This window comes from Oreochromis niloticus, linkage group LG8, assembly GCF_001858045.2.
Source record: "Oreochromis niloticus isolate F11D_XX linkage group LG8, O_niloticus_UMD_NMBU, whole genome shotgun sequence".
Classification (NCBI taxonomy): Eukaryota; Metazoa; Chordata; class Actinopteri; order Cichliformes; family Cichlidae; genus Oreochromis; species Oreochromis niloticus.
The window spans coordinates 29,554,040-29,576,085 of NC_031973.2; the positions used below are offsets into that span (position 1 = coordinate 29,554,040).

Genomic DNA, 22,046 nt, shown 5'->3' on the forward strand with positions numbered 1-22,046 from the left:
ACAATAATACAAAGAAAACAGCGAAAACTCCAACAATCCCCTATGAGCAACCGCTTTGGCAACAGTGGGAAGAAAAAACTCCCTTTTAACAGGAAGCAGGCTTAGAGAGGGGCGGAGATTTCTTCCTGTTCTGCTGTGACCGGTTGGGGTTACGGCATGATTACTGTATGGTCATACCTCATATATTTATTGCTGTTTGTAACATGATTTGCTGTGTAAACTCAAAAATATCAATTAGTGCCATGGTAGCAAGCAAACGCTGAGACAGTCCATGAAACATTACAGTTTTTCTCAGTCGCTTTGGTGCTTTTCTCAGATCAGAATGAAAATTCTCAAAACCATTAGTGCAACCTCCACAACATTTAGTCATTTGTGCACATCATAGTAGCAATGTCTCCTTCTGAACAAATTGCAAATGCTCTTGGACATGTATCAGTTGCTTTCATACAATTCTCTGCTGTCGACAACATTATCATGTCAGTCAAAATGAACTCTACTTTTGGATGCTGAATAGTCATTCCCAATAAAAGTAATAGTCTTCATTTCATTGCTTGAGTCATTACATACAAAATTGTTGAATTAGTTTTCAAATTCTGTCAAGCAAATTTTATACCTTTTTAAATTATTTTCTCCTTGAAATGTCCCTGAAATTGAACAATTTCTCTCAGGTGAACTTCAGCTTTCACTGACGAAGAGGTGTGTGAAGAATTAGTTGTAACCAATGACAAGACACTTGTTCACAGTCACTCATGGATCAATCCCATGAACCCTCAATTGGCAAGCCTATATGAACCGAGCAGGACATGGTGTGTACCATTTCTACAATTCTGTGACACAGAAATGGAAGGTCAGCATCGTGGAAGAGGGGTGAGGATGTGGGGGGGACAAAACAGGGGAAGAGGGAGAAGACGCCAAATAAATAGGCAGATTCCTAATGAAATTAGGGCAACACTTGTTGGCCATGTTGTCAATCACGGCCTCACAATGGATGGCGCTGGTCGGAGGGTGCAACCAAATGTTGGAAGAACCACTGTGAATTCAATCATTCAAACATTTCGTAGGGAGAAGAGGTATGTATAGTATTGGACATAATATCTCATGTTTAGTGTACATTACTGTAATTTTACTGTAATCTGCACCACAAAGGACTGAAAGACAGCCTCGCAGAGGTGGAAGAGGGCCCCTTTTTACCCCGCAGCAAGAGGAAGCCATTTGTGCAATGGTGATTGCAAACAATGCAATAAAGTTGAAAGAAATTCAAAGCGCTCTCATAGAGGATAACGATGTATTTGGCAATACTGGATCTGTGTCAATTACAACAATTGACAGAGTGCTCAAGAGAAAAGAAATGTGCAGGAAACAATTGTACAAAGTGCCATTTGAACCCAACAGTGAAAGAGTGAAGGAGATCCGTCACCAGTATGTACGGGTAAAACATGTCTTCTATGTATACTCTAATGTTCAGCACTGTAAACTGTTTTACTTTGTGCAGTTTCATGGAGTAGAATAGCAATTCTGTATATGTATTCACAGAAAATACAAAATGCATTATGTTACACAGGAAAAGTTGTTACATTTCTCTCTCTCTCTCTCTCTCTCAAGCGTGTACTGGAGCTGGAAGCCAGGGAACCACTGCACACATTCATATACGTTGATGAGGCGGGTTTCAGTCTGGCCAAAGGCAGAAGGCGTGGAAGAAATCGCATTGGACAGAGAGCAACCACTGATGTCCCAGGCCAGTGCGGAGGGAATGTTACAATGTGTGCAGCCATCTCAGACAATGGCATCCTCACCCATACTCCCCTTCTTGGTCCATACAATACACAATATCTCCTGACTTTTTTAAACACTCTTCACAGGGACAAAATCCCTGAGAATGACAGGGGTAGAGGCCAACTCAACAAGTATGTTGTTGTTTGGGATAATGTCTGTTTTCACCACTCACATCTGCTCAGACAGTGGTTTGCAGCACATGACAGAATGCTGGTTGAATATCTCTCTCCCTACTCCCCATTCCTTAATCCTATAGAGGAGTTTTTCTCTGCCTGGAGGTGGAAGGTTTATGACATGCTTTCACATGCGCAAATGGCCCTGCTAGCAGCCACGGATGCAGCATGTGACGACATCACAGCAGAGTCATGCAGAGGGTGGATTCACCACTCCAGGAGATACTTTCCTTGCTGCATTGGAAGGCATGATATCTGTTGTGATGTAGATGAAAATATGTGGCCAGACAGACAGGAACATCTGGATGTGCCAGAATGATTTACATATGTTCAGTTACAATATGTACTGTTGTAGGGCTGGGCGATATGGCCTAAAATCGATATCACGGTATAATTTGAAGCATGTGCGGTAACGATATTTATCGCGATATATTCTTTTCTTCTGTATAACGTATTTTACACACTATAAGGCGCACCTAAAATTCTTTAATTTTCTCAGAAATTGACAGTGTGCCTTATGTATGAATTCTGGTTGTGCTTACTGACCTCGAACTGATTTCATGTGGTAAAATTTTAATGTGGTAGCATTAATGAATCAATGGTACGGAAGAGGAGGAAGCGCAGTTTTTGGCTTTCCCCATATTCCAAAAGTGCTTTGTCTCTTTGCTATTACTGTCACCCGGCATAATTTGCAGATGATGTTGCTTGCAGCCGCTGCGATGCTTTCCACCAAAACAGGCGCAGCTTGATGACACCATCAACATGTGCTATCGCGGTAGAGCAGTATAGTCAAAATCTCTACCGTTGGCCAAATTCATATCGTTTCTACTGTATACCGTTTATACCGCCCACCCCTATACTGTTGTATTGTTCACATTTGTGCACAGACCGAAAGGGTGTTTCTTATGTTTATTCTAAATAAGTGACTGTAGAGTATTTTTATTTGGCACAATGTTGTAGAATTACAAACAGCCTACACAGTAGAAATGTGAAACATACATATTCAGTGTCTTGTACTCACTTACTTCCCTAACTACAGGAATGTCTAACTTTACTGTAGATTTTACTGTAAATGGCTGTACAAAAAGTGTATAGTGCTGTCTTGAGCATTTTCAGGTGGTGTCACCGAGTTCTGACCTCTTTTTGCATTGGAAAACACTGAGAGAATACTGTACACTGTCATTATGAAAACATGACAAAGCCATTTGACTGTCTTGTTCATTAAGATGGAGTCACGACTTCTCATTTTGTCACACTGGCAGTTTCATTGACATGAATACTTGCTTTTCAGAAATGGATTATCGATTTTGAGCAAGTGACCTGCTTTTGCAGGTTATCCACTAGGTTTTGCAGTTTGCACCAATTGTTTAGAGAAATACACTAACTGCTGTGCAAATGTTAATAGTGACGTGAGAAAAGCACCAAATCGACCGAGAAAACTGTAAACATTTGTCATAGGCTCTGAGGTTTGTATTATAGGCCCTGGAGTCTTGTGAAAAAGTACTTACAGCATATATTTAAAAAATACTTAACTATGATATCACAAAAACTATTACTGCATTAATTCTTCAATCTTAAATATGATCAACCTATCTCTAATAATCGGCTATGTACCACAGGCCTTCAAGCTGGCTGTAGTTAAACCTTTACTTAAAAAGCATCTCTAGACCCAGCTGTCTTAGCTAATTATAGGCCAATCTCCAACCTTCCTTTCATATCAAACATCCTTGAAAGAGTAGTTGTCAAACAGCTAACAGATCATCTGCAGAGGAATGGCTTATTTGAAGAGTTTCAGTCAGGTTTCAGAGCTCATCACAGCACAGAAACAGCTTTAGTGAAGGTTACAAATGATCTTCTTATGGCCTCTGACAGTGGACTCATCTCTGTGCTTGTCCTGCTAGTCCTCAGTGCAGCGTTTGATACTGTTGACCATAATATCCTATTAGAGCGATTAGAACATGCTGTAGGTATTACAGGTACTGCACTGCAGTGGTTTGTATCATATCTATCTAATAGACTCCAGTTTGTACATGTAAATGGAGAGTCCTCTTCACCCACTAAGGTCAATTATGGTGTTCCACAGGGTTCAGTGCTAGGACCAATTCTGTTTACATTATACATGCTTCCCCTAGGCAGTATCATTAGAAGACATAGCATAAATTTTCACTGCTATGCAGATGACACGCAGCTCTATCTATCCATGAAGCCAGGTAACACACACCAATTAGTTAAACTGCAGGAATGTCTTAAAGACATAAAGACCTGGATGGCCGCTAACTTTCTGCTTCTTAATTCAGATCAAACTGAGGTTATTGTACTCGGCCCTGAAAATCTTAGAAATATGGTATCTAAGCAGATTCTTACTCTGGATGGCATTACCTCGGCCTCCAGTAATGCTGTGAGGAACCTTGGAGTCATTTTTGACCAGGACATGTCCTTCAATGCACATATTAAACAAATATGTAAGACTGCTTTCTTCCATTTGTGCAACATCTCTAAAATTAGAAATATCCTGTCTCAGAGTGATGCTGAAAAACTAGTTCATGCATTTATTACTTCCAGGCTGGACTACTGTAATTCATTATTATCAGGATGTCCTAAAAACTCCCTGAAAAGCCTTCAGCTGATCCAAAATGCTGCAGCAAGAGTCCTGACAGGGACTAGAAAGAGAGAGCAGATTTCTCCTGTATTGGCTTCCCTTCATTGGCTTCCTGTTAAATCCAGAATTCAAAATCCTGCTCCTCACATACAAGGTCTTAAATAATCAGGCCCCATCTTATCTTAATGACCTTGTAGTACCATATCACCCTATTAGAGCACTTCGCTCTCACACTGCAGGCCTACTTGTTGTTCCTAGAGTATTTAAAAGTAGAATGGGAGGCAGAGCCTTCAGTTTTCAGGCCCCTCTTCTGTGGAACCAGCTTCCAGTTTGGATTCAGGAGACAGACACTATCTCTACTTTCAAGATTAGGCTTCAAACTTTCCTTTTTGCTAAAGCATATAGTTAGGGCTGGACCAGGTGACCCTGAATCCTCCCTTAGTTATGCTGCAATAGACGTAGGCTGCCGGGGATTCCCATGATGCATTGAGTTTTTCCTTTCCAGTCACCTTTCTCACTCACTATGTGTTAATAGACCTCTCTGCATCGAATCATATCTGTTATTAATCTCTGTCTCTCTTCCACAGCATGTCTTTTCTGCTGGAGGTTTCTTCCTGTTAAAAGGGAGTTTTTCCTTCCCACTGTCGCCAAAGTGCTTGCTCATAGGGGGTCATATGATTGTTGGGTTTTTCTCTGTATTTATTATTGTGCTATCTACTGTACAATATAAAGCACCTTGAGGCGACTTTTGTTGTGATTTGGCGCTATATAAATAAAACTGAATTGAGTTGAATTGACATTTGTTCAGTAGGCTCAGCTCTCTTTTACTGTGAAAATGTTTCCCACTTTAAAACAATAGTTTGGATCAGATCTATTCATACAAACTGACAACACTGTAGATTTAGTTAGAGGGGGAGCTCATAACAGTGTGAGAGAATTATTTCTTTAAACTCATTTATAATTTTATTGTAATTTAACAGCAAGGACACAGCTGTCAAATATGCTGATGATGTCATAAACGTGCCCTCATTAGCTCTTTCCCAGTTGATCTGTGGCCCACTTGTTTATATTTTTTTTAATAAATTTGACACATTTATTTGGATTATTTGTCATAATTTGTGTTATAGAGTTAGGAAACAATGTATAAATCAAAACTGATGTTACCTTACTGTAAAATATGGATTTCCAATGTTATTTTTTGAGTAAGTAAGTAAGTAAAATTTACTTATATAGGCCATTTCACAGATAAAAATCACAAAGTGCCTCACAATCAAACCAGAAATACAAACAAAATAATATAAAACAGTGAAAAAATTAATCAAAAGCTCGTTTGTATAAAAATGTCTTCAGCTGCTTTTTTTGACCATCTTATTAGTTTAAATCTACTGTTACAGGTTATCTGTGTTTGTCGGCGGACTTGGTGCATGTCTAATAAGAGGTTTAAAATATGCTGATGCAGGACACAAAGGCAAACGTCACAAAGAAGAATGCATCATCCATCTGCAGTGCATACAAGAGTAGTCTTCAAAAAGATGAGCACTGAAGAATATTTGTAATTAATGACTAATGAAGGCAAACATGAAATGCACCAGCACTAACAAACAAGATGGCCGAACAAACAGAGTATTCACAACCCTTTATAAAACATCATCCAACTGGTAGACAAACAAACAAACACAGAGGCTCGTCTTCAGTGCTCGATACAAAATGATAACAACCTGACAGGAGGGACATTTACCAGGTGATGCTGCTCAAAACCACTTTCATCACATCTGTGGGGTTTTTTTCATACATTAAGATCGATATGATGTGCTTACAATGCAGTTAAGCAAACAAACAAAAAACAACCTAAATAAACAGTCAAAAGTTTGAAAAAGATCCAAAACATATCAATGTGAAGAATTCATCTCATGAAGAGATTCACACCACCATTAACAAGCTGGACGTCAGTCACCTGCATAAAGCTGAATAAAGACTAAAGACAACTGAATCTGATATTGGCCAATGCTACAAATCTCAATGCTGTCACTGTGGTGTACCCATTCTTTATCCAAGAGATCATTTTATTCTATATTTGTGGATAGAAAGCAGTATGGTTAAGAGAGCTTACTGCATGACAGCATTGTTAAACTTGGGTTATAGCTGATGAAGCAGAAACAGAAATGAAGCTCATATTTCTATTTTTCTGACAGTATTTGAGATCTGTGTTATTCTAGTTGGAGCTTGTTTGTCAGACTTCACACAGCTTCATCTGAAGAGAGTGTATATCCTTACTCCTTCATCAGTTTCAGACTGACATATAAAATCTGTGACACATATATTATTATTATTATTATTATTATTATGGTAAATAAAGAAAGGTAAAACACTTGATTTGGCTAGCTAAGTAAAAGAGCTTCTTACATTTCCAGTTCAGGGTTTTCAAGCTTGTGAAAGATTTCCTCACTGCTTGTGCCACGTCTGTTATTTAAATTCAACATTTGCTGGATTTGAATGAAATGTCTCTCATGACTCTGTAGTAAACCACACACAGAGTTACTAATCCAGTCCTGCCTACAAAAAATGACAATTTTCTAAAAGAATAGAAAAAAACTTGCTTGTCAAAATGATCTCATTGTTTATTAGGATCCTCTTTATGTGTAAACCACTACATAATGAGTGGATTCATTAGAATATAATATTTCCTATATTAGATTTATTATCTTGTTTGCTGTATTAGATTTTGTCTGCACCAGCACTCAGTGTCAAGTCTGATCTATGAGCAGCACCAGAAAGTACGTTCACCTCCAGCTAACAGAAGCTCACATTCAGCTTCATATTCTCCTCCTTTTCTCTCTCGTGTTGAAGCGTGTGCTGCGTAGTTCATACTGACTGACACAAAACAAAGAAAGGAGAAATTTCTGGTGCTCTCTGGATTGTTCTACATTGCTTTTTTTTCATCTTTGAAGTTTGAGAGAAGCTAACTAAAGACAATGAGACTTTCTCACCTAAGAAAGTGACATACATTCAAATAAAACACAACTGATTTCTCCAAAACAAACAAAGCTGAACTTTCTGGTTTTCTGAAATGTGATCTTCCAAGAGAATAAGAAATCAGTAAAAATAAAATCTTTTGTTGGAGAGCTTCTGAAACTCTTAAACTTTCATGTGAACTATTGATGTACTGGTTTATTTGTTCATATAAATATTCACAGGTGTATATAACGATCTCCAATAATATGTATGGTTGGTGTGTCATACAGTATATTTCAAAGACAGTGTGTGGATGTTGCATCAGTCTACTGTAATATTCTAGTATGGGGCAGTAATGAGCAGTGAGGAAACAGGGAGCAGACTTACCATAGTGCCCACACTGTATGTGGCTGCAGGACCAATCGTGTGGTGATAGGGGTCTGCGGTTGCATAGACTCTGCCGTAACTACATAAAAGGAAGTAGGAAGAATGAGCTTTTATTAAAATGCAGTATAAATGTACAGTCGTTTAAGAAACTGCTGCAAAACAAAGATCATAAACATATTTTAAAGATGGAAGGTGAAAGACAAAAATTAAAGTTTGATAATAACAATATTAGCTGGGACTCTATCCCAACTCTCATGCCCGCCACCACCTGGGACGTGCTTTGCTTGCTTGTTATTCTCCCTCATCTGTCAAAGTGTTGCTCTGATGCAGTGGCCTTTACACCAAAGATTATTTCACCTGGTTTGTTAAAATGTGACAAAGTACCTGAGCTCAAAGACACAAGCCTCAATATAGAATGGCGTGCACGACAGTTTGTCATAGACTGAAGCGCTGCAAGTGTGTGCTTATTAAAACGTTTTTTGAGTATTCAGTTAAAGTACTCAAAGAAAAATGCTAGACCTTATAAATACCCGTCTACAATGGCAATAATAAGGAATGGTTTGCAGCTTTCACTTAGCTGCATTAAGGCAGTGCTGAATCGACTCGCTGGGCCAGGTGAGACCTGGAGTTCCAATTCTCACTGGTGTTATATTGTGTATGTATCTCGCTACCTTTGAAAAATAGCTCAGAAGGAATGTAAAGCAGTACCAGTCTTTTCTGATTGGGAATTCAGTCAGAAAATATTGTTAGCATTCTCAACTTCAACTGTCAAAGAGTAATTATTTTGAGTCTACTTATTTGATCATACTCAGAGAGTCATAAGCATCCACCATGAATATCTTGGAGCCACTTATTTTAACTGAGATCTATAATCATTTTCACTAATCAATCACACTAAAGGCTGGCAGGCCATGTAATGAAAATTACGCTTCTCTCAAAACTGATGTTTTAAACATGAGGGCAGCATTGGATTTGTTTGATCTCCAGCATGAACGGGAAGAAAGGCTACAGAAATATGTCTGTGTAGCATCTCAGTCATCAAGATCATGTAATCTACAGAGCTTGAACATACCAGCTGGATTTCTTTCACCTCTCATCCAAGAGGCTTCTTCATTTCTAAAACCCCGGTATGTAACCCCAGGTGAAGGTTAAGTCAGGTAAGTCATCACATGAGCCAATGAAAAGAAGGTGTGGGTCATTACCATTGCTGCAAGTTACAGTTGAAACCATTGTGAAACCTTGCCCCACCCAATCATGTGAACTATTGAGGTCTGGTGGTAGGCGTCAAGGTTTGAGTGGAGGTTGAAATGCCTGAGAAGGAATCTTTAGACTGCATTGAGACTACACCATATGTGGCTGATAGATGGTGCTGTAGACCACCCCTTCTTTTCAATGATGGGCGTTCATAGTGGACGTAGATCTTTTACTCCTCTTTCAAACCTTGCATGCTTCATCTTTGAAAGAGTGACTTTTGACCTTTGATTTTTCCAGTGTAGAGGTCTGAGCACTTCTTGATGCACTGCACAGCAAACACTGTGTGGCTTAGATGATTTTGGCGGTTTTGGTTGAGGGTGTGGCTTAGTCTGAGGTGCACTGGGATTTCATGCTCAAATTCACCTGAGTTTCTCTGACAAAGCATTTACACAAGGAATGATGATGTTGTTCAGTTTGTCATTTTTCCCTGGTTGGAGTTTCTTTTACATCAGGGATGCAAATCTTTAGGTGACGGCCAAGCAGAAAACAAGGTCATAATTGGGAGGTTTTAAGGATGGGGCTGAAGGTAAAGCCCCCCCAAGATGGGCCAACATGTAAGAGTTTTTTTTTTAAAATTCAGTTGTTTATTGAAGTTATGCAAAAAATAAAATGAAATGTACAGTATTTGATGGCTTCCTTTGTTCTTAGACTCATATATACAGTAGTCTGGATGACCGCCATCACTTCAAGTTCTTTTTCTACACATAAGTATGAAAAAAAATAAAGAAAAAGAAGAGAAAACAAAACAAAACACACAAACAAAGAAACATACGTACAGACAGATATAGTATGTAACTATATACATCCAGAGAGGGGGCAACTGAAAAGCCAACACTTTCAGTAGCAGATGGTGACATAGCATTAGTACATGTTATTATCAAAAACAAAATAAGCAAACAAAAATTTACCCAACCATTCCTTCAATGATGAATATCAGCGATATCTGGCCTTATAGGACTCATATAGCGGAGCCATTTTCCCCAGTGTTTTACAAATTTCTCATACTCAAAATTCACTAAAAATGTAATCTTTTCCATCTTGTAAATTTCAAAAGTTACATCAATCCAGCTCTTTAATGTTGGTGGATCCTGTGTCAGCCATCTTTTAGTCAGTGCCTTTTTACTTGCAGCCAGCATCACATCAGGTAAGTATTTATCTATACCCTTTATGTCTGAGGGTATGTACCCCAAAAATATGGATTTAAAATCAAAGGGTAAATATGTACCAAATATGTTTTGCAGCACTTTATGGACTTCTCTCCAATAGTTCTTAATATTCTTACAATCCCAAAAATATATGGTAGTGGTGTGCTGTTTCGTAGCCATAGTTCCTCCAACATTCACAACTTCCTTCATCATAATGCGCCTTTATAGCTGGGGTGATGAAAAAACCAGCGAAACTTTTCCAGCAGAATTCCTTCCATACATGTGATTTTGTACTTCCAATGAAAAGAACAGATGTTCTGCCATTCCTCTTCTGTAATTGCCTGACCTCCCTCTTTCTCCCATCTTTCTTTTATATACTTTGTTGAATAATTGCTGAGATCATGAAGACTTTTGTATATTTGTGAGATTACCTTTCTTAGTTTCTGACTTATAAGCATTTACAAAGAGTTGGATAAGAGTTGGCCTCGCTGTAGTGTGTGTTTGGTTTTTGATGCTTCGGGTGTAGAAGTTTCTTAACTGCAGGTATCTATAGTGGTCCTGGTTTTCTAAATGAAACATTTGCTTTAAAGTTTGAAAACTCATGATTTCATCCTCCTTTACTATACCACATATCGATGTAATTCCTTTATCTATCCAGTTTTTAAAACTAGGGTCCATTTGATTTGGTGTAAATTCCAAATCGTATGCACACCATTTTAATATTTTTATATCCTTCTCCAGCTAATTTTTTTTTACCACCATTTTCCAGACCCCTAGTGTGGCCTTTACCAAGGGATTTCTTATTTTGGAAATGTAGTCCTGTAGATTTTTATCCGCTAGGACTGCCTGTATATGCAAATTGGATATTGTTTTGCTTTCAATTTCCTTCCATGCTGCTATATATGAGGGATCGCACCAGTGCAACACGGCCCTAATCATTGCTGAAGTATAGTATTTTTTTAAACATGGTAGGCCCCAGCCGCCGTTCTCTTTACGCAGTTGCAATGTTTTGTATCGTATTCTGGGTCGTCTCCCTTGCCATATGAATCTAGAAATCGTTTTATCCCATTCAATGAAGTCTTTTTGATTAATCTGGAGTGGGAGGGTCTGAAACAGATATAGAAATCTTGGTAAAACATTAATTTTGATGGTTTCTATTCTAGAGCTTATGCTCAGACATGGGATAGATTCCATTTTGTAAGATCCTCTTTGACCCATTTCCCTCCATATATCAATAAAACCCATGTCCTTCATCAGCTCTTTCACTTTTTTACCACTTGTTTTGTTGGAGCCTGTTTGTTTTGATATATCAAGTTTTGGGGTTAAATGTATATTCAGATCACCTCCACAGACCAAGAATCCTTTAGACTGAGTAATCATCAACTCTATTATTTTCTTGTAAAAAGAAAAAGTGCTACCAGGTGGAATATATACACTGATCAGGGTGAAAACAGATCCTTCTATCATTCCCCTGACCAAAATATATCTACCTTCCTCATCTTTCTCTTCATACATTTTTTCAAAAGAAACACTGTTAGATATCAAAATTGCAACTCCCCTCTTGTGCTTTGATTTATGTGATGAGAAAAACACCTTAGTGAAACCCATCCTTTGTATTTTTTTATGTTCTGTGTTGTCTAGATGCGTCTCTTGTAAATATACAATATCAGCCCTCTCTTTTTTCATCTTAGATAAAATCTTAAAGCGTTTGATAGGGTTGAGTATTCCATTGACATTGAAGGAAAAATTTTTTAGTCTTTCATGTACCATATCTAGCAAGAAACAGTGACTCTGCTACATTCAGCCTCTCTGGAAACAGTGCCCTACTAACTAAAGGAAAGTAACTTTGGAGAATGAAACAAGAACTCTTTTGGGGAACATGTATTTGCCAAACAGTGGTTTCCAAAATAGGGGTGTTTATAAACAGTCCCTTTGGCTTGCCAGATGGACTGTCTGGCATTGGAGGGAGGTCCCCTCTGCACTTTTGCAAAGGAAGGGCCCTCCATGGTGTTTTAGTCCATTGAAAAAAATTGTTCATGTTAATAAAAGAAAAAAGAAAGGAAATGTCCTCCGAGGTAAAGGTTTTTTCTACTCAGAAAGGGAGCAAAGAGAAAAACATTTTGGTCGTCTTATAATGCTTTAGCAAGGTCAAGGGGTGAGGGGGAGGGAACGGAGTGGAAAACAGATCCATACCTTTTGCCTGCAGCTTCCTTTTCTAATATTATTTTTGTTTTTACTCGGGAGATTTCCTTCAGTAGACCTGGAGCTTGGGGGATGACTTTGACTGGGAATCCGCAGTCCTTCAGATCTTTTGTGGCCTCTTCAGCTGAGTGGTAAAACCTTGTCCCCTCCTCATAGAAAACCCGGAGCCTGGCCGGATACGGTGTCTGGCACAGGATTTTATTCTCCTTCAGCGCCCACTTCACTTCGTTGTATTCTTTTCGTTTATTCAGCACCGCTGTTGGATAATCATGGTCGAAATAAATCCTCAGATTTTTTATCACTATGTCCTTCTTAATCCACGCTTTACTTAGAATATCCTCTTTTGTTTTGTAGTGGTGAAATTTGATCACTATCGATCTGGGTCGCTCAGAGGAGGCAGGTTTGGGAGCAAGCGCTCTGTGTGCCCTTTCAATGTGCACCTCAGTGCCCGGTGGGATGTCCAGGTTTTCTCTGATGAGTTTCTCCACAAAACTTATCATCAAATCCCCCTCTTCATTTTCTGGGACATTATATATCCTTAAGTTATCTCTCCTGGCTCTCCCCTCTTGGTCCACGAGTTTCTCATTGTGTTGAGCTTGAGCTTTGACGTGTTTCAACACCTGTTTCAGTATTTGAACTCTGGTTTCGGCAGCTTCAATGCGGTTTTCCACCTCTCCGATTCTCCTGTTACTCTTATGAATTTCGCCTTTTATGTCTTCCAGCTGAGTGTTGTTCTCCTTTCGGAATTCTTGAATTTCTTGCAAGATTATCTCCATATTTACCCTAGTGGGTTCGCTGGGTGTCTGCCTCGTGTTATCCTTAGCATAGCCACTGCCCAGCGGACCCCGCGAGTCATCATCCATTTCGTTCAATTGCGTTAGGTTTTTCTTGCTTTTTCCCCTTGTTTCCATTGCTATCCTGCTTTTGGAGTGTCTTTACCATCGAGCAGGTTTTGAATCTCAATTTGCAGGATATATTGCTTTCTTTATCGGAGGACTGGTGTCTCTATGCGGCCATCGCGAGAGAGGGTGGAACCGGAAACCCAACATGTAAGAGTTTGTGGAATGTTCTTTGTCTGTGTATGTAAAGATGTTAGGGCGGTGGCCAAATGTCAGACACCCTCTTCAAAATGCTCATTGGGTGTGTTGCAGGTTAGTGTTAAAATTTCCACACAAGGGCCTTGATCACCCCGCATCTGTGTTCCAGATGGTGGTGGGAGTCAAATAAGGTACTGGTCTGTGTGTGGGTTTCCAGTAAACTTCAATGCCGAGGTTTCCATCCTCAGTGCGCACAGCACAGTCCAGAAACAGCAAACTATTATCCTTTGTATCTTCCTTGGTGAACTGTATGTTTCTGTCCACTGAGCTAACATGTTTGGTGAAAGGTTTTGATTCAGACTGTGTCATCCACATATCTGTACCAGTGGCTGCGTGCTATCCTTTGGAAAAAGCCAAGAGCTTTAGTTTCCATTTCCTCTATGTAAAGGTCGGCTGTAGAAACCATCATTTTATTTAGAATATGTGGGATTGTGACTAATGGCTGATGATAAGTTTTGATCTGGATCTGCTTTCCACAGATATAATCATTGAATTTGGAACATGCAAAGACAACAGGAAGAAGCTCTTTCTTGCTGTGCGGATCTCAGTCTGTGTACAAGAGGAGTAGGTGATCGGAGCACCTTCCTGAAGGCACGCAGCTCCAAGCCGGTACTGTGAGGCATCACATGTAAGTGTGACGGGTTTCTGGACATCATAGTAGAGAGTGGTAAATGGCCTGTATTTGTATAGCGCTTTACTAGTCCCTAAGGACCCCAAAGCACTTGACACATCCAGTCATCCACCCATTCACACACTGGTGATGGCAAGCTACATTGTAGCCACAGCCACCCTGGGGCGCACTGACAGAGGTGAGGCTGCCGGACACTGGCGCCACCGGGCCCTCTGACCACCACCAGTAGGCAATGGGTGAAGTGTCTTGGACCGAGACCGTCCAAGCTGGGGCTCGAACCGGCAACCTTCCGATTACAAGGCGACCTCCCAACTCTTGAGCCACGATCGCCGATGGACCGCCTCTTCTTTAAAGCACTGAATGCATTTTGTTGCTGCTTTAGCCAGCACCACTGAATGTCTTTGTGTGTTAGCTCATGAAATAGGGCTGAGAGGTCACTCTGGGAATGAACTTTCCTAAAAAGTTGATCATCCCTAAGAAACACTAGATGGCTGTGACATTTCTGGTATGGACATCTCATTAATTGCTTTGGTCTTATCTGGATCAGGCTTGAGGCCCTTGCTTGTGAATACATGTCCAACATAACAGAGTTCTTTAAGTTGGAATTTGGACTTTAGGGGGTTCAGTCTCAGTTTGACTTCCCTCGCACGCTCGAGTTCCTTTCTGAGATTCTGTTCATATCTCTTCCACCAATGATTATGTCGTTGACTCATTTCACTACAAAGAATTACAGAGGGTATTCCTTGCCTGCAGAGTGGCATGAAAGTGTAGCTGTGCCAGCTGTTTGAATTTCCTCACCTTTATATGCCACCAGTTTGGTTTTCTGAGTCTTCTGTTTTGTTTCAGTTGTGCAAAAAAGTCGGCTGGCATGACATTACATTTGGCGACAGCTCTATTGGTTTTCCACTGATATGCACAGTGGTGAATACGTCATTCCTATGCAGAAAACAGGGATTCAGAGTGTCTATATTGACCCCATTCACAAAGAACATTTCCTCATCACTGCTGGGTGCTTGCATCTCAACGTCGTTTATGGATCTCTTTTTAAATCCCCTTGTTTGTGATGACTTGCAGCATTTCTGGAAGTGATTCCATTTTTGGCATTTATGACATTGCTGGCCATATGCTGGGCATTTATCTCTCCTGGCCACCTCCACAGTTGTTGCAGTTAGTGATTGCATGTGCAGGACTCTGTTCTGATCGTGTTGCACTTATTTTGTGATGAAACTATCCACCTTTGCTGTCGTTTGTTTTGGGGCTGCTGGAGCTTTTGTATGTTGATCAGTCTGCTTGAATATTTAACTCATTTCGATTGCTTTGCTTAAGGTTAAGTCACTGTCATGCAGTAGTTGCTTTCTCATGCTGTCACTAGTTAGTCCACAAACGAGTCTCTGATGAGCTCGTCTTTAAAATGGCCAAATCTGCAATTATCTGCCTTAGAAGAGCCACCTCCACGGGACAAGACTCAGCAGTCCATCTGCATCTAAAGGACAAAGGTCACTCTTTCGAGGATGCCAACGTTCACATTTTGGACAGAGAGGACAGATGGTTTGAAAGAGGAGTGAAAGAAGCCATTTACGTCCACTGTGAGCAACCATCTTTGAACAGAGGCGGTGGTTTACGACACCAACTGTCTGCCATCTATAATCCAGTTTTGAGATCCCTTCCCAGACGCCTTAACGCCCACTCACATCCTGGGCCATCTGACCTCAGGAATTCACATGACAAGGTGGGGCCAGGTTTCACAATGAGCTCACCCGAAACCCTGGCTGATTGGGACCCACACCCGCTTTCACACCTTGGCTCATGTGATTAGGTAGAGGATCATCAGGGGGTCCTTTGTCCCTCTTTGGGGGGATACTCCCACTGGGTTTAAATCTGGGACTCTCCACCATTTGACCCTTAGAACTGAAGAAGCTTCTCGGATGAGAGGTGAAACGTCTTCAAGCAACTTAAAGAAGTCCAGACGCTTTTCTTTCCAAGCTCCTTAGACAATTATCTGCCTTATTTTTTAAGTGGCTCACATAAGACATAAGACTCTATTGTTTCATCTGGTCGTTGGTTTCTGGTGTTAATCTTGTGTCTTTCCACAGTTATGTTTGTTTGATGATTGGACAGTTCACAGAATTTACGTTTGAGGAATTCCGGCTCTTCTCTCGATTCTGCTCTGGTCACTAATCAGACATATGCTCTCTGGATGCTTCGGAGCCAGCCAGGTTTAGTAGGATGAACGCTCTAGTTCGGGAATCCTTATCTGAATGAGAAGCGGCCATGAATATATCGTATTCTTGCTCGTACACGTGTCACTTCTTGGCAATGTTTCCATTAAACATCAATGGTTCTGGTCTACAGAATCCTTCCACATGGTCATTGATGTTTAATAGCCTTTGCTATGACAGCTGAACAACGCTAGCTGCTTGCTTGCTATGTCTTTAAAGGGCTGAGAAAACGTTTACCGCTTCGTTGGCAGCTTTTTAGCACATGACCAAACCACAACTTCTGACATCATGTTTGATGTTTAGTAAAGATGCTGGGTTTATGATTCCTTATAGGTTTTACTGTGTATGACAGTGGCGACATTACATGCAAGCAGCTCGACTTCAGGGTTGGGAACCCGGTCCTGTGATAGACATTCCCACTGCATGCACAGTGCACTATTTGCTTCGACCATGTATGGAAACCCCCATTATTAAACAACACTACTCACGTTCTACAGGAATCATCAAACCTGAGAAAAAAAACAGGATCCTGAACTGTAAGACATTAGGAGTAATCTAATTTTCAGTTCAATTCACTTTTATTTATATACTGCCAAATCACAACAACAGTTCCCGAGACACACTTTATGTTGTAAGGTAAAAATCCTACAACAATAAACAAATAAGTACGGTATATGAGATTTCAGAAAGTCTTGAAGATTGTGAGCCAAAAGTCAGTCCAAGTCCAGACCTTGGACGGTTTGGTCTTTGCTCTGGCAGGATCTTAAGAGATCTGTGGAAATGTTGCAAGCAATGTTGTAAAAGAGAGATAAAGGCATACAGAAAACCATAACCATAAGAAACATGGGCTATGCTTAGTTTTTTGCAGGACTCTATGGAATTGTATGAAATGTTCTTTTTCATATGAGCATACAAATGATGATATGAAAGCATACCAGATAAAGTAAGAAATAGGATAAGATGATTCTACCAGTGTTTTTCTAACTGTGAGAAAATTTTTTCAAGAAGGCTTCAGAAATTGAAGAGAAAGTATTGTACCTGTCACTATAAGCAGCTGCAGCAGTACCAGCTGGCTGTGCATATCTGTAGGCTGCATATCCTCCCTGAAGAGAAACAGAACAATTTCAAAACACTCTCATTACAGATTAAAAGAGATTATCTTCAAAATTCAGCATCAAACCCAGACTACTGTCTTGGCCAGTTGGTCATTATTAGAAGAAATGCTCAAAAATCAATCTTGCATTTTTGATAGATCATAACGAACAACTACACAAAAATGAAATTTAAATGCATATCATTGGGCTTTGACTTACATATATTTCTGCCCCATAAAATCCATCCTGGTAGACCACGCTGTTGACATAGAATATCAGATATTAAGCATATATTTAACATTGAAATATACAGAACTGACAGGGTGACAGGGCTTTTCATACTGAAAAATGTCCCAACTAAATGACATCATAGATGATCTGTCATTTCTGACAAAATCTTGTAAATGTTCACTGACATTAAAGGTAATTAAATTTCCTGATATTCTCCTTGAGCAAACAATACTCACAAGGACTTCATTAGGATCACCGTTCTGGACACGACCTCCTGTTGGGCTCTAAGCAGCCTCATTTTGGTGGCATGGGCTTACAAAGAGCCTTCTTTTGAGATTCCACTTTCTGATTGCTTCACATAATTTGTGCAGATATTCATACATCCCAAAGTTGATTACTGGAGTCAAATAGGATGGAAGCCAATGAAGTCCACTGAACCTTTCAAATATGCATAATTGTGATTAAACTTTGATGAAGAAATGTATGCACATCATCAACAACAATCACAGGGTTTAGATTAACTGAAGGCTTTTCAGAGAGTTTTTAGGACATCCTGATAATAATGAATTACAGTAGTCCAGCCTGGAAGTAATAAATCCATGAACTAGTTTTTCAGCATCACTCTGAGACAGGATATTTCTAATTTTAGAGATGTTGCACGAATGGAGGAAAGCAGTCTTACATAAAGACCATCCAGGTCTTTATGTCTTTAAGACATTGTGCAGTGCAGCACAAGCAACACATCCTGGCCCCACAGATGTGGTAAGGGCACCCAGAGAGAAGGGCCCAGAACGCAGCACAACCCAGGCACCTTGGCCCATCCCGTAAGGCGCAAGAGGACCAGCCGCAAAAGGTGCCAACCTGAAGGCAGGGAGTACACCCCAGGACTGCAGCAGCCAGCACGATGCATGGAAAAGAGAAAAGAAGGAAAAGAGGAGCCAGAAAGCCAGCTTGGAAAGAACTGGCAGGATCTCTCTATCGGTTCTTATTCCCTTCCCACCCAGAGCCAAGAGACAACACATGAAGAAGAGTCCCCTTACCTCAACATAGGAAACAACATAGGTACCCAGCCCAACATAGCATACCACCCCCCACAGAGATGCCAAGGATGGCAAACCGGGCCACACACACAGCAAACCTTCTGGCAATGCCATGTATTGATGTGTCATCCTGAAGGAGTGGATTACCTGTAGAACCTCTACATGGTCTAGGTATCGCCTTATGCTCCCAGTATTGACACTGACCGAGTCAAATACAAAACTTCCTGACCTTTATTTCTTCTTACGACTCCTTTATTTAACACTATTAACTTATTCTGTGTAAAACATTCTTTTGAAACACACAAAAACAGTCTAGAAATTTTCTGCTCTATTAGAAGGTGTTTTTGTTTTCCACTACCTGTTATCATATCAATGTCTTTGTATGTTAGCAAAAACTCACGTTCCATAGGTGGGGATAGGTGGAGGCGGAGGTGCAGCACGGAACGTGTTGTAGATGGCGCGGCCCCTCCCTCTCAAATGAGCCCCTCTATAGGCAACAGCTGCTCCTGCACTGGGGTATGGAAAACCTGCCACTGACAAAGATACATAAAACCATAGACTCAGTTGGCTTCACTGAAAATATAACCACTTTACTTACATCCTGGATCTTGATCTGAAATATGGCATAGAATTTGAACATTTTACCGTTTTCCCTGAAAACCTTCTTTTGTCTGATCAATAACATTTAAATTTAGCATAAAGTGTTACACAGTGAGGAACAAATGTCATTACAGTAGATGTTTTTTGGAAAAGTGCTGTAACTACTTTTAAGGGTGTAATTCTTCTGCTGTTAATTTCTTGAATGCCATGTGCCAACACAGTACAGAGCAGCTACTACGTCTACTTCCAGAAAGGTTGAATATCTCTATTATAGTTTTGCTTCCTCACTGCGTACGACCCTGGATACTGTGGCTCCTCTGCAAAAGAAAGCAAAAAATCACAAGTGCTTGTCTCTCCGGTAAAGCTCACAAACACAGAAATTAAAGCGAGCTATCTGCTTTAATTAAAAGGAAATGGCATCTCACTAATTTAAAAGATGTTTATTTAGCCTAGAGAAAGAGTTTGCTGTTCTATAAAAAGCTTTTCATAAAGCTAACACATCTTACTATTCATCCTTAACTGAAGAAAATAAGAACAAAGACTTAGAGGTTTGTTGAATCAAGTATTCCTATAACCTTAAGTAGTAAAGACTTTCTGAATTACTTCAAAAATGAAGTTTTAACCATTAGAGAAAACATTACTTATAAGAATCTCAAAGATGTATCATTACATATACAACATTCTTGGAAGAGTTGATGTAAAACAGCTAACTGATCATCTGCAGAGGAATGTGTGTTTGTGAGGAGTGCTTACACTGGAAAGAGAAAAGGAGAAATGTAACATTATGTACAGCTGCTTTCAGTACCACTTATATTTATTTAACTCCTTTCCTCCAATTGATCTTTCTGAGTTAATTTCACCAATTACATCCTCCAAACCATCAACGTGTCTTTTAGACCCCATTCCTACAAAGAGATCTGCTTCAGTCTTGAACATTCAGTCCCTATTAGTTGTCTACATAGCACAGGCCTTTAAGGTGGCAGAACTTAAAGTGTTACTTAAAACTGAGGTTATTGTACTCGGCCCTGAAAATCTTAGAAATATGGTATCTAAGCAGATTCTTACTCTGGATGGCATTACCTTGGCCTCCAGTAACACTGTGAGGAACCTTGGAGTCATTTTTGACCAGGATATGTCCTTCAACGCACATATTAAACAAATATGTAAGACTGCTTTCTTCCATTTGTGCAATATCTCTAAAGTTAGAAATATCCTGTCTCAGAGTGACGCTGAAAAACTAGTTCATGCATTCATTACTTCCAGGCTGGACTACTGTAATTCTTTATTATCAGGATGTCCTAAAAACTCCCTGAAAAGCCTTCAGTTAATCCAAAATGCTGCAGCAAGAGTCCTGACAGGGACTAGAAAGAGAGAGCATATTTCTCCTGTTTTGGCTTCCCTTCATTGGCTTCCTGTTAAATCCAGAATTGAATTCAAAATCCTGCTCCTCACATACAAGGTCTTAAATAATCAGGCCCCATCTTATCTTAATGACCTTGTAGTACCATATCACCCTATTAGAGCACTTCGCTCTCGCACTGCAGGCCTACTTGTTGTTCCTAGAGTATTTAAAAGTAGAATGGGAGGCAGAGCCTTCAGTTTTCAGGCCCCTCTTCTGTGGAACCAGCTTCCAGTTTGGATTCGGGAGACAGACACTATCTCTACTTTCAAGATTAGGCTTCAAACTTTCCTTTTTGCTAAAGCATATAATTAGGGCTGGACCAGGTGACCCTGAATCCTCCCTTAGTTATGCTGCAATAGACGTAGGCTGCCGGGGATTCCCATGATGCATTGAGTTTTTCCTTTCCAGTCACCTTTCTCACTCACTATGTGTTAATAGACCTCTCTGCATTGAATCATACCTGTACCCATACCATACCTGTCATTCCCCACTGTCATTCACCCTATCATCTGGCCTTTTGAGGTCACCTGATGCAAGATGTGAGTGGAGGTTGAAGGGCTTTCAAAACTGCACTTTAGGTGGTAGATATTTGATGTCGTAAGCCCCGCCTCTGTTCAAAGATGGCCATTCACAGTGGAGATAAATGCCTTCTTTCACTCCATTTTCTAACCACCTGTCTTCTCTGTCCAAAATGTGAACATTGGCATCCTCGAAAGAGTGACCTCTGACCTTTAGATGCAGATGTACAGCCAAGTCTTGTCCTGTTGAGGTGGCTCTTCTATGTTGGGCCATGTGTTTATGGAGTGGCTGTTTGGTTTCTCCAATGTGGAGGTCTAAGCACTCCTCAGTGCACTCCACCACATACACTATGTTGCTAAGCTTGTGTTTGTGAGTTTTGTCTTTTTATCTGCGGGTGTAGCTAGGTCTGAAGTGCACTGGAATATTGTGCTTGGAGAAGACTCTCCTGATGCTTTTCTTTCCAAGCTCCTTAGATGACAAATTTGAAGGAGTTCAAGATTGAGAAGATGTCTGTTTTGGGGATTCTATTTTAAAAAGTGCTAAAATATGTGTTAGGAAAGGGAAAGGGCCGAGGAAGTGACAATTCTGTAAGCCAGTGGATCTTTGTGTTTTCCACTTTCCCTTTTTCTAATTAGTTCCCCTTTTGCCTTTTGTTTTATTTGGAATGTATTACAAGAACATCTGCAGAATCCATCAACTAAAGCACAAAGTGATTGTTTTAAAAAAGG

The 22,046-nt window shown here is 40.1% G+C and overlaps 2 protein-coding genes across 21 annotated transcripts in view; one reads left to right on the forward strand and one right to left on the reverse strand.

The window, feature by feature from the left end:
• The window catches only part of LOC100707149 (carbonic anhydrase-related protein 10), a 1,009,504-nt gene that overhangs the window by 174,852 nt on the left and 812,606 nt on the right, over window positions 1–22,046 (forward strand). The window lies entirely within an intron of this gene.
• Window positions 1–22,046, reverse strand: part of rbfox3a (RNA binding fox-1 homolog 3a) — a 181,046-nt gene that overhangs the window by 13,205 nt on the left and 145,795 nt on the right. For 6 of the 18 annotated variants that reach the window (XR_003221465.1, XR_003221464.1, XM_013276814.3 and 3 more), the window contains 4 exons: window positions 19,198–19,330; window positions 17,746–17,785; window positions 17,471–17,535; window positions 7,885–7,963 (listed from right to left, as the gene is read on the reverse strand). Coding sequence is in view for 13 of the 18 variants with exons in the window: in XM_013276814.3 (XP_013132268.1) it covers window positions 7,885–7,963; window positions 17,471–17,535; window positions 17,746–17,785; window positions 19,198–19,330 (317 nt within the window). In the remaining 5 variants the exon portion in view is untranslated. Of the gene's footprint in view, window positions 1–7,884; window positions 11,239–11,352; window positions 14,365–16,110; window positions 17,205–17,470; window positions 17,536–17,745; window positions 17,786–19,197; window positions 19,331–22,046 lie in introns of those variants that run through there. The other 12 variants (XM_019362255.2, XM_019362253.2, XM_019362254.2 and 9 more) reach the window with 5 other exon arrangements.